The sequence below is a fragment of the Muntiacus reevesi genome, chromosome 2 (genome assembly GCF_963930625.1).
Source record: "Muntiacus reevesi chromosome 2, mMunRee1.1, whole genome shotgun sequence".
Classification (NCBI taxonomy): Eukaryota; Metazoa; Chordata; class Mammalia; order Artiodactyla; family Cervidae; genus Muntiacus; species Muntiacus reevesi.
Window position 1 is genome coordinate 52,771,483 of NC_089250.1, and position 27,919 is coordinate 52,799,401.

Genomic DNA, 27,919 nt, shown 5'->3' on the forward strand with positions numbered 1-27,919 from the left:
TGTCTGGCTAGCTCTGGGGCTTTCTGGAGTGTGGTGCCTTGCAGGGGAGGGGCTGAGAAACGGGGGTGGAGGGGACCCTCCACAGCCCAAAAGCCCCTGCCTCACATCATGTGGAGGTTGCCTGCCCGAGGCGGCCGGGGGAGGTTGGAAGGCAATGGACCCAGGGGCCTAGTGTCTCTTCCTCTTGAAGGCTGAGCACCAGAGACCACCACAGTGTCCCCTGAGACCCCGGGGAAACACTGGCCCTGTGGTAATGCAGGGGTGGGCTGCCCCTGCTCTCTGAATTCTTGCAAGCTCTTAGGCTCCAGATTCTAGGTGGAGCCACATCTGGGTAGAGGGAGCCTCCCCAGGCCCAAGGAATCCCTTCTCCACTGACGGTCAAGCTATGCCTCTCCAGAACCTGTGTGTCAGGGGTGTAGCTGGCAGGTTGGAGCCCTGGGTCTCCCCCCAGGCTGTGCCTGGGTCACGAGGAACTTGGGAGAATTGAATGAATAATTTAGTGAAGTTCAAAGACATTTCTGCAGAGGTCCCGCTGGAGGGCACTGCCCGGGCGGAGGAGAGTGGAGTTCACAGCCTCCACCTGGCCGCCGGTGAACCGCAGACCAGCCCCCTGGACATTCAGGACCCCATCTGACTGGCACCTTCCCCCCTGGGGGCTACTGGGGCACCAATCATCTCGGGATGCTAGGGGAGAGCCCAGACTGGCAGCTCACCAGGACACAGGACAGGCCCCAAGGTCGCAGCCCGGACGCAGATTTCAGACGTCATCACCCCAATCCTCCTTACGTAAGCGGATCCAGCGCCAGATGTGGGGCAGCAGTGGGGGCCCTGGGGCCCGCGTGCAGATGCTCTTTCCTGGGTTGGGAGAGACCAGGAGCCCCAGGGAGGAGGACAGCCCCCACTTTCTGGTTTCTGTGTTTTCCTTGAGACTCAAAAACAAGTCAGAAAATCCACATGCAGAATAGATCACCCACATTCCCACCAAATTAACCACGACCACTGTTTTGGGCTACTTGCCTCCAGGTGTTTTTTTTTTTTTTTTTTTTGATTGACATAAAATTTACCTACGACAAAATGCCTGGTCTTAAGCCCTCAGGTCAGTGAGTTTTAACTACATTCGACCCCAGACCCCTCCAGCCCCTCCAGCCTGTGCCTGGTTTCCTCCCCGGAGAGGGGCTTCCCCCTCCCTGACCTTGGTCTGAGTGGAACCCCTGGTTCACAACCTTTCTGTCTTGTTCTTCCACTGGGTGTGGTGCAGTCAGCATCCACCATGACCGTGTCTCCATCCGTAAGCAGTTTGTTGTGCTGAGTCACGTTCTTCTGTCCCAATAAACTAAAACGTGTCTGTGTCTCCGTCGCCTCCACCGGCCCATGGGCAGGTCTCTCTGGGCGTCCATTTCCTCTGTTAGTGTTGACTGTGTCTCATTTTCTGAGTCTTGTGATAACTTGACACCTGGGTGCCTCCCAGACCCGCCTGGGAGGGTTGTTTCAGCACCATTTGTTGAAACACTGACCATTCCACAGTAAAATGCCTAAAAAGTTTCCTTGTATATTTTCCCTGCTCTTTAATGGGTTTTGGTCTGGGGTGAGTTACTCTATCAGGGCTAGAAGCAGGAAGCTGTATCTTGCCTTTTAACGCAATCTTTTGAAAAGCTAACCCTCCCCACCACTTATTGTAATTTCTGCTCCACCTATATCTGGTTAGGCCTCTCCCTTATTTTCATGTGTTCTGTCCCCTCCCACAGAAGAAAACTTGATCTCGTTGACTAATCTTGAGGGTCATATGTTCAGTCTTTTCCCTCCTGGTGGCTGCCCTTAATATAACAGTGTCTGTAGTCTTTGAGTTCTTCCCAGGTAGTGCTAGTGGTAAAGAACCCACCTACCAATGCTATGTAAGAAGAGTAGATTTGATCCCTGGGTTGGGAAGATCCCTTGGAGGAGGGCACAGCAACCTACTCCAGTATTCTTGCCTGGAGAATTCCGTGGACAGAGGAGACTGGTGGGTTACAGTTCATAAGACCACAGAGTTGGACATGACTGAAGCGACTTAGCACGGATGCACGCATGTATATATTCTTTAAGAGCTTGATAAGATGGTATGGAAACTGCCTCCATCAGGCCTCCCACCTCCAGACAAAGCAAGCACCTCGCTGCCCCTCGGGGATTCTGGAGCAACCTGGAATCTAGTTCTAGGTCACTATGGACATGAGGGTCTGGGGAGGGCTTGATGGTTCCATGAACGGCAAACATCACTAGAGTTTTTACTCACCCAGGTGTGTGCGCATGTTAAGTCACATGCATGCTAAGTTGCTTCAATCGTGTTGACTCTTTGCAACCCTATAGACTGTAGCCCGCTAGGCTCCTCTGTCCATGGGATTCTCCAGGTAAGAATACTGGAGTGGGTTGCCGTGCCCTCCTCCACAAGGAGTCTTCCCGACCTAGGGATTGAACCCACGTCTCTTACATCTCCTGCGTTGATACGCAGGCTCTTTATCACTAACACCACCTGGGAAGCCCACTCACCAGGGATTTCTGGTGTAGTGAGTCTAAGTGCTGATGATTTTCCCTTTCTGCTGAAAATGCCCCCAGCCAGGTTCAAAGGGATCCTGTGTGATGTGTGACCTGCCTTCTTAGGCTTGGGTCTCAGGATGTATTTTCATCCTATTCATTTCAGTAATAGTTCTGCCAGGTTTAAGATTCAAGCCTTTCCCTTCAACACTCTGAGGTCATTTTCTCCCATGTTCTGATGTCGAGCGGCTCTTGTCCTCTTGTAGAAAAGGGTTTAAAGACTTTCCCCACCATCTCTGTTTTTGCATCAGTGAATCTAAAGGCATGTTTTAAAACCTGGTCCCATTTGGCCCTTTGAACCCTTCAGTCTGGGATTTTAAGTCTTTCTCTAATTCCCAAATCTTTAAAAAGCACCTATTTCAACAATCTGACCCCTTATAGACTCACTGCTTCCTCTGGGAGCCCCTCGTGTTGAGGCAACACTTGCTTTTGCTATTTTATCCTTTCCCGAGCCTCCTGGGTAGCCTCTCTAGTGATCTCTCAGCCTGTCTGTGGTCAGGCTGTAATTACCAAGCCTGCCTCACTGACTTTACTTCTCCTTTTATGTTTCCGTGCTGTATTTCCTCAAGCCTGTTAATTTTGGCTCTGTGTTATTACTACCCATCCTTCCAACTCTTCGAAGATACTGTGATTTTAAATTAAAGGACTAAACGGGGACTCACATTCCCCTTCTTCTCTCGAGTCCTGCTCGGCTCACATGTCATTTTTCTCCGGGTTACCTTGGCTCCCAAACCTGGAAATAGTGCTGTGAGTGTGGATGTGTGAGAGTGAGTGTATGCACACAAAGGGAGGTGCAAGAGTGTGTGTGCACAGGGGAGATTTGGGAGGGACTTTGACTGTCCTGTGAGGCTTCATGTCAGCGCTTGGTCAGGTCAAACTGTGAAGGGCCAGGGCCCAGCTCGTCTCTCTCCAGCCCCTGAACCCAGCCAGAGGTGATGCTGGTGGCCACCTGCGCTCTCATCTACAGGCCGTTCATATAGTCATCAGGTCATGGCAACCCGTGCTTGAATCCCAGGGGCTTCCAGACACTCTGAGGACAAGACTCAGACCCCTCCCTGCAGCACCCCCACTACAGTCAGTGGGTTGACCCTTGGCCCAGCCTGTCCTGTTTGCTGTCTCCTCCTGCCATTTCTGGGTTGACCCTGGCCAGGCACAGACCCAGCCTGTTCAGGTGGGCGCCCCTGACCAGAACGTTCCACAGTCTCCCCCTCCCAGCCTGTCCTGCTTCTGCCCCCATGTCACCTTGGAGCCCTCACCGGTGCCCCCCCAAACTCTTCCTAGTGTTCAGAGAGCTACTGATTGGGCCACAGCAGGTGCCACCCCAGGGCCCATGGCTGGCGGGCTTCCCTGGTGGAGGGGGAGCCGAGGGATGTGGTCACTGCACAGGCTGTGGTGCCCAGGTTGGTCGAGGCAAGAGGCACTGGGCATTGACAATGTAAGGGGCAATGTGGCAATGTAAGTGGGGGTTCCATGAGGACTGAGCACTTGGGGGTGAGCCAGACGTTACTAGAGAGGCCACTACGAGGGAGGTAGGGAGACCCTGGCTGGGCCCAGGCTGAGAGCTCTGAGTGGGGCCTGATCCCTAGAGGGGTGGGGCTGTGGGTACCAGGGCCTGGAGGCTTCAGTGGCCTCACAGGAAGAAGCTGGTGAGGGAGACCATGGTGCGGGGATCCTCACGACCAAGGATGAAAGGCGGCTTCTCTCTGAGAGGCGTGTGGGGGAGGGAGTCTGGGACTCCACTCGGTGGGGGAAGGGGCGGATGGGGGGGGGGTCCCTGGCAATGAGCAGCCACCTCCCTTGACAAGCAGGCATGTTTATCTGAACAGGAAATGCACAGAGGGGAGGTTTCCAGGCCCGGTCTCTGCCGCTTCTCCCTGCACCTTCGGACCCTCTTCTCCAGCTGCTCTGGGGGTCGGATGTCAGATGTCCAGGATCCAGGGGCACATGCGGGCTCACTCGAGGCAGCAGGGGGACCGCCCTGCAGAAGCAGAGGCTGGACGGGTCTGGTGGACAGCTGACACCATGTGCATGATGACAACGTGCACACAGCAGCTGACATGATGCTACGTGCACCAGGCCCCCGGGTCCCTGTAGGACAGTGAGCCCTCTATCTGAACCTACTCCTCCAGGCACTGACCCTTGGGCCCCCAACCCTGACCTGCCAGCCTGGCTGGGTGTCCCCGGAGTGCTGAGCCCCATGACGACCTCCTGGTCTCCTGCACCTACCTGCAGACCTGCTGGGCTCCTCCCGGGGCCTATGGGCCCCCACAGACCGGGCTGCCCACGCCTCTGCCCACCCTGTCTGATTGAGGGCTCCAGGCTCCGCCAAGGGGTAGGAGGATGTGCCTGAGTGAGGGGAGCAGGTGGCACTGCCTTCCTTTCTCAGGGGCCCTGCTCTGACCCGGGGAAGGTGGGTCCTGAACCCCCTGGGGCCTGGGGGCATCAGGTCAAACCCTCAAGTTGAGGCTGAAAGTTTAGGGCTGGCGGTCCCTGACCTCAGACAGGCACTGATCCTTGTTTCATCTCAAACGCTGAAGTTTAGCATGGTGGGGGGTAAGGGGGGGCTGGGGAGGGCATCATGACAGCACCTGCCAGCCTTGCCTGGACAGCAGGTACAAACTAGGGGGGGTGCTTACGGCAAAGGCCGTGTCTGGGGGACTGTGGTGGGTGCTGGGGGGCAGGGACCCCTCTCTTTCCACAAATGCGTGGGCCTGGGCAAGGTGCTGTGGGTGGGTCCCTTCCCCCTCCCCTGTCCTCCCTCACCCACCTAGGTGCAGAACTGTCCCCCAGCCAGCCTCAGCCCCACCCCCATCCATCTCCTTCTTCCCCATCAAGACTCTGAGCTCATCTCCCCTCATCAGCCCTTCCATCCATCTCAGCATCTGAGCCATGAGCAGCCGCAGCCCTGTCACACGGACGGATCATGACAAGGTCACTGGACCAAGACTCCCACTGTGTCCCAGCAAGGAGAGAGGGAAGGAGTGAGGGGAGGGGGGAGGGGTGGCAGAGGGGGAGGGGCAGGGAAGAGGTGGGGGAGGGGAGGGGTGGTGGCAGGTGGGGGGAAGGGTGGGGGCGGGGCAGGGGGGAGGAGAAAGGGGACTCTAAGCTCAGGGTTTCTGGGAGGTTGGGGAAGGGGAATTTCGGAGACCCTAGTCAGCCAGGCAGCCCCAGGTCTGTGTGGGCTGAGAAGGCCTGTCCCCCAACCCGTGGCCAGTCCACTCAGAGCATGTAGCCCCAGGATTGGGGAAGACCCCTCCCCCAGGGGCCAGTACCTCTGTCCCCAGGGCGGGGGCCACCATGCCCCACTTCTCCAGGGAGCCGGGCCTTGCTGCTCGTGCCAAGGGCCCTGGGGGCTTCCAAGATGGGCATCGGGGGCCGGGTGCTCTCGTGGGTACAGGCATGGAGCTTCAGCACGTGCGCTGGGGTTGAGGGGGGGATGTCAGTGGGGGTGGGGGGACCCTCCCTTGCTCCCCTCCTTGCCTGGAGGCAGTGACCCAGGAGAACTGCTCGAGGCTGGGGCGCCAATGACCCGGCGTGGGGCTCCCTTCCCTCCAAGTGTGAAGACAGGGGCACTGGGCACCACAGGAGGCGGGGCCACTCACCCTGGATGGCGGACTCGCAGGCCTGGCCCACGAGCTGGTAGATGGTGGCCAGGGACTGTGGCTCTCCCTGCAAGGGAGGACAGGCCACGTGGCTGACAGCTCAGGCAGCGTAGGGACCAGTGCCTCCCTGTGTTCCCCCAGAGTCGGCCTGGACCCCAGACTCTGCACACTCACCTTCTCTCCTCGCTCCCCCTTGGGCCCCGGCAGCCCCTGAGTGGGAGGAAAAGGAGAAGTGCCTGGACCCCGCAGCTGCCCAGAGACCCAGGAGTCCCCAGAGAGCAGAGGACCCACCTCTGCTGTTGCAAGATGGAGACAGCCGGCTGACTCAGGCTTCCCTGTCCCCAGGCCCCATCCAGCCTGCAGGCTCAGGTCTGCTGCCACCCTGACCCCTGGAGCCCAAGCGGGGAAGCCCCAACCCCGCCTGTCCCCCACCTCTGTCTCGGGCTTGGCAAGGTGGCAGTCCAGGGCTCCCTCTTTGTCAGCCTCGCTTTACAAATGTGCCAGCTGCCGGGCACCCCTGGGCATCAGCGCACACGACTGGCCCCCCTGGCTGTCGGGATGGGTGGGGAGGAGACTTACTGTGGGCCCCACGGCCCCTGGGGGTCCTCGCTCGCCATTGCTGCCCCTGGCCCCCGCAGCACCTTGGAAGCCCTATGAAGGTGGGAGGTTGGGTTTGGTGGCTGTCCCCCAGGGGTGGCCTCTCCCTCCGAGTGCCCCCACCCTGGACCAAGATCAGACTCCTCAGCTTGTCCTGAGCCTTGCACCAGCTGAGCCCCACACCCACCCAGCAGGCCCTGCTTTCCTCACCCACCCAGGGCGGCCCTGGCCCACCCTGACCACTGGCACTGGTTCTATAGGAATACAACCCAGTTGTCCAGGTGTGACTGCAGGCCGGGTCTCCCAGGGGTGACCTCTTGCAGGAGGGGCAGCTTGGCCTCCCCGACATGCAGTGAGGCTGAGCCCAGGAGACCCTGGTCGGGTCTAGGCTGCTGGCCCCAGCCTCCCACCCAGAGCAGCTCCCCGGCTCTGAGTTCAGCTAGGACCTCTGGGAACACTGGGCTGGGAGGAAGCTACTTCCAAGTGAGGGGGATGCCCTCTCCCTCTGGTGGGAAGGGAGCCAGACCCACCCATTTGCCCTGCCCAGGCCCAACCAGGGGCTCGGGCACCTTCCTGCTGTGTGCAGCCATGGTGCAGGCGAGGCTGGGGGCTGCACAAATGCAACATTTCCTACCAACCTCCCTGGTGGGGCAGGATTGGGAGGGGCTACCTCTGTGCTCCTGGGCACAGGACATTTACACGCCACTGCAGTCTAAGTCCTTGCCCCAGCCCAGGAGAGAGAGGCCTCCTTGGGTCACCATGTTCAGCTCAGCCTCAAGGAAACTTGAGGGATGCCAGTGGGGTGGGCAGGGCTGGGGGGCTCACGGAGGAGGCGATGCTTACCCTAGGGCCTGGGGGGCCAGGCAGTCCAGCAGTCCCCTCCAGGCCTCTCATTCCCTGAGGGCAAAGGAAGGGTGGGTAGGGGCGGGACAGGTACTCCTGCCAGTCCCTCCCATGATGGCCCCCAAGACCCACAGCTGTGGGGGGTACATGCCTGTGCCTGGCTGAAGCTGGCCCATCTCAGGGCCTGGTCCCGCCCTGGGCAGTGACCGCACTTGTCCCCAGTCAGTATGGACTGACACTCCCCTCCCCACTGGCCAGGCCATGCAGAAGGCAGGCCTGTGAGGACCTGGGTGGGGCAGAGAAGGAAGCCCCCACTGCCTCCATCTCAAGACCCTCCAGCCAGGCTTCTCTCCCACCTTCGGTCCCTGAACGCCAACCTTCCCGGGGGTGCCCTGGAGGCCGGGGTGGCCCTGAAATAGAACAGAGGTGATCGGCCAGGCTGGGGCTGAGGTCCAACCCAGAGGAGGAGGCTCTGTCCCGAGCACACGGCCCTCGCGTCCCCAGTGTGGTCTGACCTGCAGGCCGGGGTGTCCATGGTCCCCCTTCTCTCCTTTGACCCCTGGCGGACCCTGGAGGGGGAAGATGGACTGGGCGGGAAGGCGAGGGGAGGGAGTGGGGGGACAGGGCGGGGGGAGGCAGCACCTACCACGGGTCCCTGGATGGTGCGGCCCTGGGTGCCCGGTGACCCCTGCTGACCCCCAGGGCCCTCGGGTCCCATCTGTCCAGGTGGTCCGGGCTCTCCCTGGAGACACAGGGGTGGGGGGCTGAGGATGCACGTGGCTCCTCCTACACCCCCTCCTTTGATCCTGCCCTGGGTTGGGGGTGCAGATCTGCCTGCACAGAGGCATCTTCACCCTCACGGCCCACCCTGAGAGGGTCCTGCTGCAACCACGTCCTAAAGATAGGAGCTGGGCCAGCTCTGACAGTCCAGTCAGAGCTCTGAACCCCAGACACCGGAACATCCTACCAAACCTCTAAGGGACAGAGGACACCAGTACCATTTAAATGGCTTGATTTCAGTTGGTTTTTTTTTTTAAAGAATGCTTTCAAATAATTGTGAGTTAAAGCATATCAATGCACCAAATTCTATAAAGAAAACCACAGGTATTCCCATTTGCAAATATCAATGTGAAAATCCTAAATAAAACATGAGCACACAGAAGCCTGTAGCCTGTTAAATGAGTGGTGAGGGCTCAGTGACCATGCCGGCTTCTAGCAGGAGCAGGAAGAGTTCGAGGGAGATTAAATCATTCACCAAACTAATAGCTCCAAGAAGGAAAACGATTTGCTTGTGTTCAGAGCAGCTGATGAGGCACTAAATCTTATTTAACACCCATTCTTGATTTTTAAAGTCTCCTAATAAAATAAGGTTAGGATTTGACTATCACATGACAAAATCCATCTGTCTCAGCTCCCAGGCCGGCCCCACACTCAACGGGCAAACCGCAGAAACATTTCTGTGAAGCCAACGTGGACATGTCTGTTATCACCGAGGTTCCTTAACAAACTCTGGAGTATCACACCAGAGAAATAAGCAAGAAAAATTTTTTTCAAAGAGAAAATTGAAAAGGAGACAGTGATATGATTTTTCACAGGTGCTGTAAATAAAAACCAGGAAAGTCCAAGGAAACCATATGAAACAAAAAAACAATTGCAAATAAGATAATTAAGTACTAAATAGGGCCCCAAAACAATACACAGAGAGGAGAGGGGGTTTAGGGGAGAGGATGTGGAGCTGGACACCAGGACCCATCCCCGCCTAGACAGTGGCTGTTCCTGGGTCTGAAGAGCCATTTGGACTCTGGACTCCGTGCAAAGCTGGTGATGTGACTAGACCGCATTTGAAGTGGCGGGGGTGGGGTGGGGGACTGGATACTCAATAAATAGAGGAACGAGGGGCAGTGGTCTGGGGAGGAAGTAGGAACCACAGTTCTGGGCTTAAAGGTTTTAGAAGCGCTTTGAGGCCCATGAGGAGGTGGTCCTTGCAGGCTAAGGAAGGTTTTTAGATACAAAGCGAGTCAGGAGCCGTGGAGACAGACCCACACAGCCGACGAGACAGAGGGGATCCTAAATCAGCCTGCCACACATATCGTAAGCCAGGTCAGGAGACCACGACTCTATACACTCCTCACAGCTCAGGGCACAGGGTTCCCATAAAACCTAGAGCCCCTCAAATGAAGGAGAAAAGATAAGCCAGTCGAACTGGGGCCGCAAGACATGCATCCAACAACAATATGCTAGCAACTTCCAAGGCGGTGGAGCTGCTAATGGTAGAAACACAGGGGAGGGCAGAGCACACATGGCCCTGCCAGGCGCCCAAGACTGCCCGTCACACGGTGCCCAGACTGGGTCCCCCTCCTGCCTAGGGTTGGGCTGCGGGGGGCTCACTCCTGCACCCACCCCCAGGATGCCCCTTGACTCACCCTGGGCCCTGGGAAGCCTTGCTCTCCTGGGGCTCCGTTCCTCCCGGGGAGGCCCTGCAGAGGCACAAGCAAGGCAAAGGCCAGGCTGCACATTGGCCCCTCTGGCAGTGCCCTGGACTCCACTCCCCACCTTCATGGTAGATGAGGGAGGGACTCCGGGGGCCAGTGTCTCCTGGCCCGCCTCCCCCACAGTCACTGGTCACCACATACATGGGCTCATGGCTTCCAGCCCTGGCCCCTCCCTGGAGAGGTCTGTGGACCACCAGCCGAAATGGGTCCTGCACCCTCCAGGCAGCCAGAGGGTCTGGGCCTGCCCCACAGTGGGGCCCAGGCCTGGAGCTGTGACTCATGGCCAGGCCAAGACCAGCACCATGCTACAGCCTGATGGGCTGGGCTCCCACCCCCGGGGGAAACATGTGGGCTCCAACACCAGAGAGGAGCTGGCTCAGGAGAAGGCTGCAGTGGGAAGTAAGGGGCTTCCAGGAGGGAACTCAAGGGCCAAGGGTGGATGAGGCAGCCTGGACACTCATGAACTCTGGCCATCAGTGAGGCAGGCCCAGGGACATCTTCGAGGCTTGGGGAGGGGGCCATTTCCATCACCACTGGCAGCAAAATGTTGCTGGAGTCCCTGGTTACCCCAGGAAGAATTGCTGGACTCACCGGAGGTCCTTGGGGGCCTGGGGGCCCAGGGGTCTTTGAGGAACATGCACAGGCAGATGGGAAGGCAGGGCAGGACTCTCGCTCCTTCTGGGAGAAAGGAGACTCCCGCCATCAAATGCACTGCCCCGCCTTGGCTCTTGTTTGACCCCAGAGCTCAGCATCTGCACTGACACCAGGGTCCAGGGAGGCGAGGGGTAAAGGGTGGAGACCTGGTCCTGGCTGCCACCTTCCTGGCTGCCTGGTACAAGCCTGCTGACAGGATGCCGTCCCTCGCTCCCATGCAAGCCCCCGGCAGGGCCAAGCCCAGCTTGGGCACACAGGGGAGTCAGTGAGGACCCCTACCTGCACCTGAGCCCACAGAAAAGGGCAGTGGCCCTGAGTACATGGCAGCAGCCACCCCGGAGCTGGGGGCTGCCTGGCCTGCTCTAGCTCTCCTTGCCCCAGGGCTTCCAGGACACCCATTCAGCTGCCCTGAGCTCCAGCTCTGGCCCTGTGGGTCTCACCTCCTCCAGGAAGCCTGCCTAGATTTCTTCCAGAGTGGCGATGACCTACATGGCTTGTCTACCCCCAGACTCTTGCCCTCAGTGGGCACTTGGCCACCTACCGATGCTGGGAGTTCGCAGCACCTGTCCTCCTCTGCCCAGGAGTCATTGCACACAATCTGTAGCACCTGGAGCTGGAACTTCGGAGAGGAAGAGAGAGGGGTGGGGTTGGTCAGGTGTGGCTGGCACAGGGGGTGGGAGGGGCCCGCCAGCCCCAGCTGGTCTGGCTCACCGAGGCTGAACTGCTCCGGGGGCCCCGGGCTTTGGCCAACCTCCCCAGCATGACGAAGCCAGCAGCGGGCAGGCTGCCGGCCTCCCCAATGGGCCTCTCAGCCACCTTCCGGCAGTCCACGTAGAGTCTGACCTTGGAGCGGCCCACGGCCACGTGCACCTGGGAGACAGCGGGAGGTTCCCTGGGGCCCCAGCCAGGATGAGCTCCCTCCATGCCCACGGGCCAGGGCCAGAGCAGGGAGGGGCAGGGACCATTCCTGGGGCTGGCGTCTGGATCCTGACCACTCCACATCTCCTGAAATCCCTCACAGGTACAATGACACCCCCATGGCCCCTTCCAGGGGCTGTGGGACCAGGAGCAAGGGCTGGATGCTCTCTGACCCAGATTAAGGTGGGGGCATCCAGGGCAGAGGAAAGTTCCTGCGTTCTGGGGGATGCCATGGTGACAGGGCAGCCTATGTCCTGCAGAGCCCAATGGGGCTCTGTCCCAGAACCTGGGAGCACAGAGGGTCTCAGGCAGGGAGGCATGAGCTGTAGTCCTTTCAGGACTTTCCAGTACCTTGTGGAAACTCCCAAAGAATATCCTCCTCACTTCGGGCAGGTCGAAGGTGACCTCCTGCAAGGTGGCCCTGGGGTCACGGTTGAAGTAGGTCAGCGACTTCCTGCCAGCTGGGGGAAGGAGCAAGGATCGCATGAGACCCCTACGTGGAAGGCGGGAGGGGACCCCCCAGAGCATCACCTGGCCTACTGCTGCCCCTCCAACTGACCGTCCAGCAGAACCCCGAGGATGGGCTGGAAGTCCTCGCTCGCCACCTGCCACAGTGCAAAGGCCTCTCGGGGTGTCTCGGGCAGCAGGCGCAAGAGGAAGACGACCGTGTGCTCTGGGGGCAGGGTGGCCAGGTGGATGTCGCTGTAGGGAACAGGAGGGGCACCACAGACCCGAGAGGAGGTCGGACCCTGGGGACCGAGAACAGGGTCCTCGGGGCCGGGCTGGGGAGTGTCAGCAGTGGAACTCCCCTCTCTTCCTGACCTGTCGGGTCTCAAGGGGAGCAGCTCTGAGACCCCTACAATGACCCCACGGGGACAGGAGGCTATCCCTTGGCACGTGCTGCTTCTTTTCCTGTGCCCTTCCCCCACATTCTCTCCTCATAGCTCCTACTGTCTGCCACCTCCTGGGAGCCCTCCACTCTTTGCAACCCCAAAGTTGCATTTTGTATTTTTCAAGTTCCTATCAATATTATAAAGCAAGTGATTTACCTTTGCAATTTAAAACACTTTAACTTAAGAAAAATTATGCTATGAGTGTGGAAGTTCCAACGTGTGTTAAAAACACATCTGTATATGAAGTGGGGTGATTATTAGACATCGGGGGTCATACAAGCCATGGTCATGGTGAGTCACAAAGCAGTGGCTTCTCACAAACCCCAGATAAGTGCAGATTTGCAGGATCAAAGCTGGAAGTTCCTTCAAAACACAGGAAGCTGGAGTTCTCAGGGAGACAAGGGTGCTGGCCCCTGCCCAGAAGTGCCACCTGGGCAAAAGCCCTCCCATCCCACCTCCAGGGGCCTCATTCCACCCACAGGAGAGTTATTAATTTGTGGAACTCAGACTCCTAGGGTCCACGTGACCCAAGGAGTTTGCCCCATTGACGCCCCTAGGGTTCTCTGCTCTCTGGCCCACCCCAGCTCCCACCTGGCCCGACGGGTCAGCTGAGAGTCCTTGAAGAGTGTGAAGGTCCTGGTGGGGCCAAAGGCCGAGGGCTCCATGGCCACACCACGGATGGAGGCGTATTCCTTCTCCACCAGCCCGAAGGCCACCATCAGGTCAAAGCCTTAGGAGGGGGGCGCCATTAGACAGGAGGGAAGGTGGGGGTGAGTAGGAGGCAGAGTAGAAAACCACGTGTCTGGTGAGAGGAGAGTGTGGGAGCCACAGAGGCAGTGCAGGGATGTCGGCCCTCAGGGGTCTGGTCCCCCCTTCCCTCTATCCTGGACTCAGGAAGGACATGCAGGGAGCACCAACCTGGCCCTTCCATGCTCACAGCTGTTACCTCCCCGCAAGTCTCAGTGCCCAGACCCTCGCCCGTCCCATTCCCACTCCCACCCCAACTCAGCCGGCCCTGCAGCTGGGTCTGAGCAGCTGTGGACATCCTTCAGGAGACCCAGCTACCAAGATATGTCCCCCACCCTCACTACTCCCACTGCCCCCAGCTGGCAGATCTCCCTGACCAGGTGGGGCCCACGTGTCAGCCTTCTCTCTGGGAAGGGTCTCAGACCCACAGCAGTAAAGATGTGATGCTGTGGACCCAGGCTCAGCCCCTCGCCCACCCACCTCCTGGTCAGCACAGGTTCACAAAGGCCACGCAGGACCCATGGCCCCCAGCATTGCCTGACCCCAAACCCAGGCCACCCTCCCCCAACAAGGACCCAGAGGAGGAAGTGTGGGTGGGGGCTGGTGGGGAGCAGCTGCCACGACAGGGTGGGACCTACCTGGGAGGGAGCCGTCCAGGTGGAGGGCCGGGCAGGCTGCTGAGAGGGGACAGGGGCAAGGGTCAGCGGGGAGGGGCCCCTTGTGGCCGGATGCCCTGCCCTGTGGGTCCCACACTTCAGGGATAGGACAGGGACAGTGTCCAACCCCCGGGAAGACAGCACCCGGCCGGGTGCTCCCACAGGGTCTGCGTTGAGAGGTGAGATGCCCTAGGTGCAGGCCAGGAGAGATCTGGGTGTGTGGACATGCGCGGGTCCACACCATCCTGGGGCCGGACTGAGCCAGCCTGCTCCACTTCCAAGCACTGCGTGGACACTCTGAGTGTTCACGTATGAGTGTGGACAGGAACTGAGACTCTCAGGGCAGGAAGTGGCTCCCTGCCACCCAGAAGAGGAAAGGTGCTGAGCCTTGGGTAGTGAGGCCCCTGTCCTCAGAGGTATTCAAGTCAAAACTGGGCAACACCATGGAGGGAACACAGAGGAAAGCTGGGGTGGTTGGCCGAGGGCCTTCTGCTCTGGGCGCCTGATTGTCGAGAGAAGCAGCAGGAACATCAAACAGAAACTGAGGCTCCTCCTAGCTGGGTCCTGGCCTGGAGGTGGTGGGACCTCAGGGATCACTGATACCCCGAGGGCAGGGCCAACCCAGAGTGGGCCCTGGGCTGTGCTGCAGCCACCCCGTCTATGGCATGTGTCCGGCTTCCCACTCCTACAAGCTGCACGTCTGCTCTGCACCTCCTGGACACAGACTCAGAAGAACACCGCCCATCCCCCAGCCCCGGGCCTCTGCAGGCAGGCCACAGCCACAGTGCCCTCCACGCCAGCCTGCACGTGCTCAGCTGGACTTCAGTGGCCTTAATCCTGTACCGGAGGGTATCTCACTAAGCTCTGCAATGTGGGGTACATCTGGGAGTCACAGGGCCCACACGTCCTGGCTGCCACGGTCCCGGGCCTGGCAGGGATCTGCTGGGATCTGGGATCTTGGTGCCCATTCACCCGTCCGGCCGGTGGCAGACACTGCCACACTCTCCCCTGCTCCATAGATGGCTGAGACCAGGACCCGGTACTTGGTAGCCGCCAGCAGGTCAGGGATCGTCACGTGGCTCCCAGGTCCTGGAACGGAGATCTGGGCGGGGGCGGGGTGAAGGTGGTCACATGAGCATCTCTGCTAGTGTGGGCACCTTGGTCCCCTATCTGTGGGTCCCGCCGCAGAAGAGTGGCCCCCTCGACAGGCAGGATGGGACGTGGCTCCCCAGGCCCAGGATCTGGTGACCCGTGAGGGGCGACGGCGTCCCTGGCTGCAGGGAGACCCACCGACTTCTCAGGTCCAGAGCCTGAGGCCAGCGCGTAGGAGAGCCGGTAGCGGAGGACGTGGCCGCTCGGGGGCGTCCAGCTGACCCTCAGGCTGTCAGGCGACTCTGAGGCCAAGGCCAGGTTGGAGGGTGGGCTCCGGCTGACTGTGGGGGAGCAAGGGGCGTGGGGCACCGCAGGTGGCAACACCCCCTCCACTCTGCACCATGCCCGCCACCCTCCCACTCCATGGCCCCCACCATGCCCACCACACTGCCCAGTGGCCCTGGCCCAGACAGGGCCACCAGGCCAGCTGTGGGACCACCTTGGGTGCGGTGTCACACCACGTGACCTGGACCCTTGGCCACCCCAGGGATGCCTGCCTGGAGGGCTCAGGGAGGCCCTGTGGACCCAGTGACCCACTCGCAGGGTCAGGACTGGAGGGGCTGCCTGTCAGGCCCACGGACTGGGGGGTTCTGGGGCAGAGCAGGGTCACCTACCAGGGGTGTAACGGAGGGACACAGGGTCGCTGCGGGCCCCGTCCCGGTAGTAGGCCAGGATGGTGATCTCATACTCTGAGTGCCTCCCCAGGCCAGGCAGGATGGCCGTGCCCAGGTTCCCCGGGACAGAAATCTGTGGAGAAGAGGGACTGGTGTCCACCGGGGGGAGGTGTCCTTCCCTGGGGGCCGGGTTCATGGGAGAAGCTGGGGTGGGCAGGGTCCGCTGCCCCCACACCTCATGGGCCTTCCCCTCTCCCAGGGGCGTCCACGTGATCTGGTAGACGAGCACGCCAGACACCGCCGCGGCCGCCCACTGGAGCCGGACTTCGTCCCCAGGCAGTTCTGTCACCGACAGCTGGCTCGGGCTGGGGACTTTCCCTGGAAGAGGGAGACCGAGGCTGGGGTGGCAGAGAGGCCCCCAGTCCCCACTCACTGTGCCTGCAGTCCCCTTTCCCAGAGTGGGCTGCAGGCTGGGTACTGGTCCCGGGCTCCACCATCTCACCGTCTAGGTACCCGCCCTCACCTGACTCGTGTTGGTCTGAATCACCCAGGGGAGCAGAGGGAGGTGGCCTGGGGACCCCACCCCACTGCCACTCACGTGTGGTCAGGCGGCCGGTCAGGGTGGAGGAGCTGCCCCCAGGGTAGAGGCAGGTGACGCGGACCGTGTATGTGGTGGAGGAGGAGAGGGGGCCCAGGGTGGCCGAGGTGGCGTTCCCAGGAACCTCCGTCTGGGGTGGGGGGGGGACAGAGGCAGCTTGAGGGGGGCAGCTCCTGCCAGAAGGAGACCCAGGCCTGCCCCACAACCACTCCCAGACTGGAGAGAGGGGACCAGGAGCGGAACCCGTGGCCCTGGGTGGGGTCTTGCCCACTCCCCCAACACGCCGGTGTTTTTGCCTCTCAGGGCCTGCTTCCCCAGCACATCCCATCTGGCCTGTCACGTGTGAGGATTCTTACAATTCTTTGCTTCACTTCTGCCTCATCCCCCCTGACTTGTACTGGGGCCCACAAGGGCTGGGGTGAGGTCTGCTGCCTTCCACTCCCCCTACACTGCTGAGGCTGAGCCTGGGGGAATGCGGCGACACCCTCTGACCCTGAATTTAGGGGGTCCGGTCGGGGAGGCTGAGGGTGCTGGTCCCCGTGAACAAATCACCCCCCTGGACGTGCAGGCCTGCCCTCACCTGTCCCGAGTGGCCTCCCTTGCCGGAGATGTAGTTGACCCTGAACAAGCGCACAGGTCTTGCGGTGCCCTCCCAGGACACGCGGGCTGAATCATGGCTCACGTCTGAGAAGCTCAGGTGTCTGGGGGTGGCCAGGGCAGCTGGAGGGCACACCAAGGCCTTAGGACTGCCCCATGGGTACCAGGGAAGGGCAGGTGACAGCCGGGGTTGGGGGCCTACTGGATAGGGTTGGGATCCCCCACCCATGGAAAGTTGGGGGGAACCAGAGTAGGCAGCAACCCCAGGATGCACTCACGGGTCCTGGCACGGATGCCCCGGGCCTCACTGGTCTCTGCCCCTCGAAGGCTCTGCACCCACACCTCATAGTCCCTGCCTGGGGCCAGGCCATCCAGCAGCACCTCCGGCCTCCCCACCCGCACCTGCAGGGACACACACGCTGGCCCACCTGTGCTCCCCGCACCCTGCCTGCCCCCTTCCCCCCCTCCCCTATACCCCTGCCCCCCTTCCCCCCCTCCACCCCCGCCCCGTGCCCCGCACCTCTCTCCTCTCCTCCTCGCCCTTGGGGGAGGCAGGGGACCACCGCACCAGGTACTGGGTGGCCTCTGCCGAGGGCTGCCAGGTGAGGCGGACAGTTTTGGGTGTCACTGCAGCCAGGGTCAGCGCCTGGGGTGGGGGCAGGGGTGCTGGGGGAGACGGGGGCAAGTAGTTTAAAAATGCGGCAGCAGGCAGAAATCAGACCCATAAACCAGCGGGAGTCGGGGGAGGACAGACAGCTGTCAGTCACTTGGTAGGCGCGGGCTAGGTGTGTCCTGATGGAGACATGGAGAGGGAAAGACCAGCAGGGGTGGGGGAGGACAGATGACTGACTGTAAGTCCCGGAATTGGTTTCACCCTGGACCACCCCGCACGTTTCTGTTAAGGCCACCTGCCCTGAGGGTGGGAGGGCTGTGACCTGGGGTTAAGAGGCCACAGCCTGTGTGGTCCCATTTAGATGGAGGGTCCAGGATCCGCAAACTCCAGAGACAGAGAGCAGATCAGGGGTTGGTGGGGACTGTCGGGGAGGGGAGGATTGGTGTGACCACTAAGATATGGGGCTCCCTTCAGGGTGAGGGGTGCACAATGCTGGAACTATATGGAAAACCAGAGTATCATCCACTGTGAACAGGTGACTGTGGGGTGTATCTCAATAAGGCTGCCAGGTCGGGGTGCGGGGGGTGGTCTCATGCAGTCCCGGGGGAACCACAGCCCGGGCAGGGCTGGAGCTCCACAGTGTGGCAGCAACAGTAATGGGTCCCTGCTGTGTTAGGGTCATGATACAAATGATGTCACTTGTGCTCAGAAGAGGACACGAGGGTCAGAGCAGCCCAAGGACTTAGCCTTTGTTGGGTGTGGTACCCTGCCTGGGTTCAGACCACCCTTGAGGGTGCAGGTGGGGGAAGCCCCTACAACCCTGGGCCCACACACACACCTGTGGTCGCCAGGCCCTGCAGGCCCTCGCCGACGCCGACCTTGTAGATAGGGAACACAGAGACCAGGTACTCAGTGCTGGAAGTCAGGTTGTGCAGCTGCGCTGACGAGGTGGGCCCTTCCACCACCACCTGGAATAGCAGCCACGAGGAGCGGGGTGCAGGGGAGCAGGCAGGGGTGCTGGCTCAGCCTTCACTCCCTGCACAGCTGTGTCCCCAGGGCAGGTCTGGGCCATCGGCCCGTCACAGGCGTGAGCACAACCCTGCCATCCACAGGGGCATGGGGCCGTGGTTCCATAAACCCCCTGCACCTGCTCCTCCTTCACCTTGATTTTGTCACTGGTGGGCGAGGTGGGGAGGGGGGGGGGCGGGGAAGAGGGCGGTGCTCACCTCCCTGGGGGTGCCGCCCTTGGAAGGCCTCCAAACAATCAGGTACTTGAGGGGCGGCTGTGGGGCTGGGCTCCAGGACAAGAGGACGCTGGAGGAGGTCACCTGGGTCAGGACCAGCCTGGTGGGAGCGGGAGGGGGGTCCAGGGCCGGTGTAACTGTGAGAGGAAGAGGAGTCCAGGCCCAGGGGGAGGCTGGTGTCAGTGGCTCGGCCTGCGCCCCCTGGCGGCCACTTCCAGGAAGGACAGGGGTTCCCCAGTTGTCCTGGGAGCTCTGAGAGCCCGGTGGGAGGGGACCTGGTGGGGCTGCACCTGGTGTGGCGACCCTGCCCCTGTGCCAGCCCCGTCGCTCACCTGGGCCCCCACGCGGGCTCCTGCCCTGGACCTTCTGGCAGATGAGCCGGCTGAGCAGGCCGGAAAGCGTGCTGAGCTGGGGGAAGTCCTGCACGTTGTGAACGGTGATGTCCAGTGGCTGGGAGGCCAGGAGCCTCAGCTCGGTTTCGTCGGCATTCTTCACGCCTGCCGCAGGGTTGGGGGGAGGGTTAGCTCACCTAGCACCCTTGTTTGTTGTACAGTCAGGGCCACTGGGCCCCTGTTGGTCACCCAGTGGGCAGAGGGCCCTTCCCAAGGACCCCAGACCCCACAGACCCTGGAACAGGGTCACCTGGCCAGGTGCCCGTGAGAGATGGGTTGGTGTGAAGGTGCCTGTGGCATGCCTGCCCAGGTCTCTGTGGAGCCTGTAGCCAGGAGAGAGGTCAGTGTGCCTTCCTTGAGGTCCTGCTCACCCAGGGGCTGGGGTCAGGCACAGAGCAGGGTCTCTGCTTCCAGGAACCCTGCCCCCAGGTCTGGAGTTCCCTTCCAAGGGATGGAGTTAATGACCGGCTGGTTATGGGAGCAGAGCCAGGTCCCCAGGGCATATGATGTGAGGAGCACCGAGGGGCCACAGACACGTCCACAGGTGACATTGCCAACTGGCCACTTCACCGGGGAGTGGCCAGGCTGCCCACGCCAACTTGTGTGGCCACCTCCGATTGTCCAGGTGGGATTCAGGTCTTCAGAGCAGGGACTCTTCCTCCCAATCACAGATGGGGCGGGGGCCGGGAGAGGGGCTGAGGCTCAGAGGCCACAAGACCTGCAGCCTGGGGAGCCAGGAGCCACCCTTATGCGTGCTGTGAGAATGCCCACCAAGAGCCCGGGGGGGAGGAGCTGCTCACCCACAGCAAAGATGTCAACACCCAGACCCTTGAGCACATGGCCAGCAGCGTGGGCATCATCCTGGGACTTGCCGTCCGTCACCAGAATCACCAACTTGGCTGCCTCTGGACGGAGACCTGCTCTGGGCTTCAGGTTCTGCTCCAGCACGTGGGTCAGGGCCAGGCCTTGGGCACAGTGAGCGCAGAGTGCTGGTGCCCCCATGCACTCTCCCTGCCCACCCGCGATGGCTGCACCAGCCACTGGCCACCGGCTCTGCCCACCAGGGCAGTCCTGGCCCCTTCAGGCTGCAGGTGCCCTGAGGGCAGGGACGCCCCCTCCTTCCCTCACAGGCGCCTGAGACCCAGGGGCCAGCACCCCACACCCTGCTGCTGCAGGATGCACAGGGTGAATGGGGATCAGGGAGGGAACTGTGCTATGGGGGCATGGTCTGCCTGCGGGAGACCCCCTGAGGAGGACTGCTGACAGCAGGGCTCTCCTGAGCCATTGGTGGTCCCTCCCAGGAGCCTCTACTGACCAGAGGAGCCACTTGGTTTCAGCAGGACTGCCTGACTTGCCACATTCACCATGGATGAATGAGGCAGACTGGCCTTCTGCAGAGGCATGAACACACAGGACTCGGGTGTGGTTCATGCATGCCTCTCCTTTTCTGAGGGTTCAAGGGAGACTGACCATGGGACAAGACCTGAATGGACCTTGAGGGTGGGGCTGAGGCAGACCTGTGAACGTGTTTCCTCCTCTGTAGCGGAGGTTGTGTACAGCACTCAACACCTCCTCCTTGGTGCCAAAGGCATTCAGGTCCCACTCGGTCTGGGGAGCTCCACTGTACTGAGTCAGGCCTGGAAGGGGAGGGGTCCCCACTCTACTGAGTTATACTGGGAGGGGAGGGGTCTCCACTATACTGAATCAGGCTAGGAGTGGTGGTGGTGGGGCTGGACACACAGCAGGTGGGCAGAACACACACAGCCTTGCCTGGGTCACCAGAAAGGCATGTTTGCAAAGCTCCACTTTCCACACAAGTTCCCCCTGGGAGCTATCTGTCTTCCCAGTGCAGGTGGGGACCTCAGTTTTGCCTGGTTGGGTGAGAACTTAGCCTTGATTCCTCCCTCACTTCGCACTTCCTTCTCCAAACTGGGGGTAGGGAGTAGAATTGTGAGAACCACCTCAGCGGGGCACAGGGCAGGGCTGGGACCCACCTACTTGGACTTTGCCTGGCCCGATTTCAAAGGGCTCGATGACGCTGGCCAGGAAGTCTTTGACCTGCTGGAAGTGACTGTGGCCTATACTCCAGGACCCATCCACCAGGAAGATCATGTCTGCAGGCGTGGGGGGAGTGCAGCGGAACTGGGGTCTGCCTGGGGTGGGAGGGGAGGGAGGTGAGGTGTTGGGCAAGGCCATCACTGCTACAGGACCCTGAACTGCCTGTGGCTGGGCTCCAGTGCCCAGGATCTCCTTCCCTGGGGTTGGTAGAGGGGGATGAGCTGCAGGGCTCTGTCTTCAAATGAGGTGGGCAGCAAAGTGTTGGGGGACAAGTACCAGGGTCTCACCAGACTTAGAAAACCGCACATGAAGCTCAGCCCACTGTCCCAGCCTGAGTCCCCCCAAAGGGGGTTCATAGGATATCTAGCTGCTCTGGCACATCCACCCTCTATTGACCTGGCCAGTGCTGGTCACTGTGTGATTGTCCAAGAGGGGGTTGCACCTTCCTTGCCCACCAGCTCACCAGGCTCCCACCAGCCGGCAGAGTCTGTCCAAAGGGGAGTCGACTGGGGTGAGTCAGCACCATGGATAGCGCCAGGTAGCCATCCATTCTGCCAGCTCTAGGCTGAGGCCTCACCGTGTGTGTGAGGGGTGTGTGTGAGGGTTGTCCTAAGGACCAGGAGCTCTTTGGAGACAAAGCCATGCCCCTTGATCTGGGGCTCCCAGAGCTGCGCACAGTGTCCCCAGGCCAAGACCCAGATTCAGGGCCAGACACCTTCTTGGAGGCTCCTGGTGGGGTTGGTGTGGTGAGAACTTCACCGAATGCGGGATGCACCCTCTGGCCTCAAGGCTCTGCACTGTGGGGCAGATCACCCTGTAAGACCCCAAGTCCACTGGGAGACAGTGGGAGGCCTGGACCCCGGGACCCCACATGAAGTCTAAGGAAGGAGGTGTCTTCTTCAATTCCAAGTTTGATGCAGGAGACAAAATCAGAAACATCCCAGGTCTGGTGGGGGAGGCACATCTCTGCCTGCAGGGCCTCATGGGAAATGCTGTGCTGTGGTCCCGCCCTCAAGCCCGCAGATGCTGGCACCCCAGCCATCTCACCTGGCTCCCCTCTCCCTCCAGCCGAGGTCCTGGAGTGGTTCTGCCCCTCCAGATCTGGAGTGGGCTGAGCAGGGCCCTCCCCTGTGGGGCCCCTGGGTGGGTGCTGCTCCTCGCCAGGTACTCCTGGGGGGGGGGGGGTGGTCACAGCTGTGTTACCCCTCACCAGCCATACTCAGGCTGGGAGGCACCTGAGGGAGGTCGAGGTAGTGGGACCAGGCACTGGAGCCCAGGGACATTCCCAGCAGATGAGCTGCCCCAGTGAGTTAATGAAGTCAGAAGTGGGCAGCCAAGCTTAAGTACAGGAGTGCGAGGGCAGACGGAGGGAGGACCTCCTGGCCATGTGGAAACCGTGAGGCACTGAAGACTGCTCCCTGTTCCCAGGCACTTACCATCATCCGACTTGGACCCACCAAGTGTGGGTGGGTCTTGGCTTGGGGCCAGGGCCCTTGGGGGCTCAAGGTCTGGGCTCCCCACGTGGGAGGGGGTGGGCTCCAGGGTTGCCCCCAGTGGCCTCTGGCCGCTCCTGCTCATGGAGTTACTCTTCAGATCCTCGACTACAGAGAGATGCGACGGGATATCAGGACTCCACCACCCGGCAGGGGGAATAGAGGCCTGAGGGCTGCCCACACAACCCTTCCCACAAAGGCCCATCCAGGCTCCATGGGCTCCCAGCCTCTTCTGCACACATGCACCCCCAGAGCACTTACTCACAAACTCCCTGCGAGCCAGCAGGACGTTCCCTGAGCCAGTGAGCTCGAAGATCTGCAAGGTGTACCCCTTGGAGGGGTTCAGGCCCCCCACAGTGGCCTTGGGGGTCTTGGTGGTCAGCATCACCTCCTGCTCTGGGTCCCCTGGGGCGGGGGTGGGGAGAGGGAGCAAGGCGGCCGAGGTGGGTGGTGTCTGCATGAGTGTGTGCACTTATGCCAGCAGGTGTGCATGTGTGTGCATGTGTGTTGGGAGTGGTGAAATCCACCTGGCACCCCCTCTTACCCTCCCCTAGTTCCTCCCTTTGGGCCAGGGGAGGGAGTAGGGGGAGAGGTCTGTGCGTCTCTCTCTAGGACCTGATGGGAGTGGCCTGTGCTCCTCCCCAGAGGGACTCATCTCAGGGTCCACCAGAGGATCTGTAAGTTCTCCAGGTGCCATCAGAGCAGTGCTGGGGGCACCATGGAGGTGTCTGTGCAGACAGGGCTACATGTGGGGAGGGGCCTGCCGCCTGTGCACAGGGGCTGGACAGTACATGGCAATGAGCCTGTAAGCACGTCCCAGTGTGACTGTGAGTCTATGCTAAAAACAAAGAAACAATTCCAAGAGCGTGCTGCTGTGCTCTCAGGGGAGGCGGCCCAGGAGGCAATAGGAGTGACTGATCAGAGGTCAGGAAGCACCTGGCAATTCTTGGACCTTAGGTGCTAGAAAGGGGACTAAGAGAGGAAGGACCCACAAGCCTGCCCATTGTCCAACATCCTGCAAGGTGGACAGCCCCCAGCCTGGGCCCAGCCCTGCATGGGGAGGTGGGACAGGCCAGGAGGGTGAGGTCCCAGGTGCTTCACGTGACTCAAGCTGAATAATTTTCACAAGCCTCCACCCATTTTGTAGATGGGAAATCGAGTCACTCAGTTGCTTGGAATCAGGATCTAAGCCCAGGTCTGTCGGGTTCCTGCTGCCTGCCAGGGAGGGATGGACAGGCAGGCCCTCTGAGGAGTGCATCCTTGGTACATCCCCGCTTATTCTTTGGGGTTGAGATCCTGAAGAGCTCCACCCAGGAGCAAGGGTTTCTGAGGACATGTCAGCTCTTGAAACAGCTGAAGCCCAACATCAAACAATCTCAACTCTTAAAATGGAGAGAGTCTGCCACTTGGGCTTGGTACTGTTAGGGTCCTGAGAGCTCTAAGCTGGGGGAAGGTCCTTGTTTCTGCAAAGTCATTGACTGCCTTCTGCATGTGCCAGGTGTGGGGACACACAGTGGGGACATTAAGGGCCCTGTTCTCCCACCACATCCTCCCTGTGCTAGCGGGGAGACAGCCAGGAGGGAGGGCAGAGCCGAGGGGAGCCAGCACAGTGACCGCCATGCTGTGTTCGCCGTCGGTCCGCACAGAGGCGAGGGCGGGCCCCTACCTGCCCTGGGCTTCACCTGCACCAGGTAGCCGAGGCTGCTCCCCTCTGACTCTCTCCACTTCATCTGCAGCCGGTCCTCAGGCAGCACCGCCAGCCTCAGGCGGCCACTCGCTGGGGAAGCAGGACAGGTGGTCAGGACTGATCCTCCTCGGTGACCTCCCCAACCAGCTGTGGGGCCCCATCCTGAGGTTCTGAGGAGGCTGTGGCCCCACCGGGGCTCAGAGGGGACTCCAGTTCCACTGGGGGGATCTTTGAGAAGAGGAGCCCACCTCCCTCCCACCAGGGTTGGAGGAGGACTGGTCCCCCTTGCAGTCCAAGACTGCCAGGCAGATATGGGTAGGGGAGACTTCTGTCCAGAGAGGCCCCCCTGGCTCTATTAGGGGTGCCCCGCACCGTGGATTTAGGCTCAGGCCAGCATCCCAGAGTGGCCCTAACTGTCCACCCACCCAGTGGAGACACAGGGTCTGAGCCAGCAGCGGCCACCCCTCCCGATTCCCCGCCTGAGTCCCCGAAGCGCAGTGGAGACATAGCTGCAGACCCCCTGCTGCCATGGTCACACAGCCCAGGAGGTGGTGGTGCCTGGGGGCGGGGGCTCCCTGGGGCGGGCACTCCCTGGGGTGGGTGCCCTGGCCATCCTGGGAGGAGGATGGGGCCATGGAGGCCTGAGCCCTCCGGCATAGCCTGACTTCCAAGCTTCCGGCAGCTCCTTGGTGTGGGTGACTATTTTTGGAAAGTGGGGACAGAGATGGGCTTCTTCTGGCTGCCCCCCTCACAGCGGGGGCACAGGGGAAGGGCAGGGCTAGGGGGAGCCCGTGGCAGACACAATGGCCGCTTCAGAGCGGGGAGCAGCTGAGTCGGGCCTCCGGATGGGCCCCCTGCTCCTTGGAGCATGAGCTGAAAGGCAGGAATGTCTCAGCAGTGAGGGCCTTGAAAAGACGCTTGTGAGTGGGGGGCCCGGCTCATGAAGAGCCTCTGTCTCCCTGCACCCCTGACGTGTTGTAGGGGGGGCATCCCGAACTGCCTTCTGGGTCTGTAGGTCGGGGCCTTGGCAGGCGCTGGGGAGACAGTACCCAGCCAGGGGCGACCCCCACAGGGCCATTCTCGGGGAAGGGCAGCCTGGATGTATGGGTCCCACCCCCATCTTCCAGCCACCCCTGCCTCGCCGCAGTCCACCCAGAGCCTGCAGTGGTGGACTGCACGAGGCCCCTGCTGTCTGCGTATGAGTGTCTGGAGTTCCTTACTGACTCGGTCCCCTTAGGGAGATCTTGTCAGAGCCCCAGGGATGGAGGGCCCAACCATCTGTGAGCAGAATCATAGCCAGGAGGATGTGCCGCTGGTAAGAAGGTGGTTAGAGGAGCCAGGACGCCAGGCTGGGTGGCTTCATGACAGGTTCTTGCCGTGCCCCTGTGAGGACTAGCTCAGCAGTCTCCTATCCTCTCGGCACCCTTGGGAGCTGGACACATGCAAGGGATGTGGCTGGGGGCGTGTGGAGGAGGCTCGCTGCATGACTCAGACACCACCTCCCAGGGTTGGTCCCAGCCTTCCCCGACGGGTTTGAGCATCACCCTGAAAGGGACACGCCCCATAGGGAGCTGAGCGTCCCCTTGCTGGGTGGGGGACAGCCAACCAAGGTGCTGCCCGTGGCCATAAATGAGCTGAAAGGACCAGGGACCTACTGGAGGCAGCATCTTGGGTTCTCCTTGGGGGTGGGGGGGAATATCACTTTTCACCCTAGATTCTGTTATTTGAAAATTTCACAATGAAAAACATGTCCAGAGAATGATGAAAAAAAAAAATCACCAATGCAAGAGTGAATCAAATGTGCAATGTGTTAATAACTGTTGAAAAAACAAATGGATAATACCAAAAAAAGCCCAACTAAAAGGAAAAACCACAATGCCAAAGGTCAAGCCACAGCTGAGGGTGATGCTGGGGACAGAGCTGTCCCATCTTCCTGTCTCTGTCCCCTGAGCACCTGAGCCCCTGGGAGCAGCAGCTGCTCGGGGCCAGAGGGAGACTGGTCCTGCAGGGGGGCCTGTACCCTGAGCAGGTATGGCCTGGGGGGGTCAGGTGGGAGCCACAGTCCCAGGAACCCTCACCCGTGTCCTCACCTTGTCCCTGGCTGAGCCCCAGGGTGACACTCAGATACAGACAGATGCCGACTCCAAGGTGAGGACGTACATGGACGCTCATGGTGCGCAGCCTGTGGGAGGAGAAGAGGCCACTTAGCCACCTGTCTGACTGTCCGTTCATCCGTCCATCCCTTCTTGATCTCTAAGCCAGAGTTTGTTCATCTTTGCCCTTGTGGGCCAGGGGCTGAGCCCCACCCAGACGCCTCCGGACACCCACCCTTCTGTCTACAGGGGCCAGTGTCCAACAGGCCTGGGGGGCTTCCTGGGTCCACAGGTCAGCTGCCCTTCACCTGCCCACCATCAGCTTCTGCATCCCATCCTTGTGATGTTCTCGACAGCCCCACATGGGGCCTGGTTTCTTCTCTGCCCACTTACTTGTCATTAGACCAGCGTGGGGTGGCCAGCATCAGGGCTGAGAGGTCTGGGGAGGAAGTGGGGGCAGGTAGGCAGTCCTGCCTGCCGCCCTGAGCAGCGTCAAGCTGGGACCCCAGTTGGAGCAGGGCCCTAGCTGTACTGCCTGCTTGCCAGCCCAGGAGGAGGTGCCTTGGCCGAGAACCTGCCCCCCAGGACACCAGCCTCTCGACCCCAGAGCCGGCCTCTCAGTTAGGCAGGGGGAAGCCCTGAAGGGGGATTGGGTACTGGGGGGCTCCCTCCAGGCCTCCACTGACAGAAAAGAGGTGGATGCAGGGTAGGATCTCAAGCTCCTGGGACCCCCAGCCCAGACACACCCCTGGCGTGGGGTTCACAGTGTCCTTGGGCTGTGGAGGGGCTAGAGCACAAGCCACAGTTTACCTGGAGACCTTTCTGGACCCTCCTCCACACTCTGAAACCAGGCTCCCCTCCCCAGAACTCCCGTGGGACCCTTCCAGGGGCAGAGAGGTCAAGGCTGTGATGAGGATCCCTCGATGGCGTCTGCCCTCCTCCACCTGTGACCCTAGGGGGCCAGGCCCCACACCCACCCAACCCCATGCATCCGGTCCTGCTGCCCCCCCCAAGAACTCAGCTCCCCCCACCCTGAAACCTCTCTAGAAGGTCAAGCTCATCTTCAAATCACTTAACTGGAGCAGCCCCTAATGGGAGCAGCCCCTCCCCACCCAGCCTCCAGGCGAGTCACCAACCTGCTTCTGTCCCCAGGCGGCATCCTCTGGTCCTGTGTGCTCCCGTCCCACTGCAGTCACAGGAAGGCCGTGACTTATGAGGCCCCTTTCTTCGACGTCACTGCTCTGGCCTATCCCCAACCACCCGGAGCCTCCGCCCCTTCCCCAACCCCCAACCAGCTCTTCCATCTGCTGCTCAGAACATCTAAGAGCCGGGGACACAGGCCGCAGCATGAAGGACCCATCGCCCTGCAGGGTGGGGCCCAAAGCACCAAGGGACAAACACCTATACC

General features: G+C 60.8%; 1 protein-coding gene across 1 annotated transcript; it reads right to left on the reverse strand.

Annotated features, from left to right (window-relative positions):
- Positions 1-496: 496 nt before the first annotated feature.
- COL20A1 (collagen type XX alpha 1 chain) lies at positions 497-27,684 on the reverse strand. Its single transcript, XM_065919163.1, has 36 exons — positions 27,648-27,684; positions 26,509-26,600; positions 24,398-24,508; positions 22,993-23,136; positions 22,692-22,839; positions 21,175-21,329; positions 20,698-20,817; positions 19,981-20,145; positions 19,121-19,285; positions 18,771-18,925; positions 18,383-18,512; positions 17,452-17,597; positions 17,210-17,333; positions 16,915-17,054; positions 16,335-16,464; positions 15,972-16,114; positions 15,737-15,869; positions 15,261-15,403; positions 14,943-15,072; positions 13,953-13,988; positions 13,159-13,297; positions 12,234-12,376; positions 12,026-12,135; positions 11,468-11,626; positions 11,298-11,375; positions 10,694-10,780; positions 10,034-10,087; positions 8,126-8,179; positions 7,967-8,020; positions 7,611-7,664; positions 6,750-6,821; positions 6,345-6,380; positions 6,189-6,237; positions 5,841-5,987; positions 787-855; positions 497-684 (listed from the first exon to the last, which is right to left on the reverse strand). Exons 1-36 carry the CDS (start codon positions 27,668-27,670, stop codon positions 497-499), a joined length of 4,026 nt encoding a protein of 1,341 aa, XP_065775235.1. The 5' UTR covers positions 27,671-27,684.
- Between the last annotated feature and the right edge of the window lie 235 nt (positions 27,685-27,919).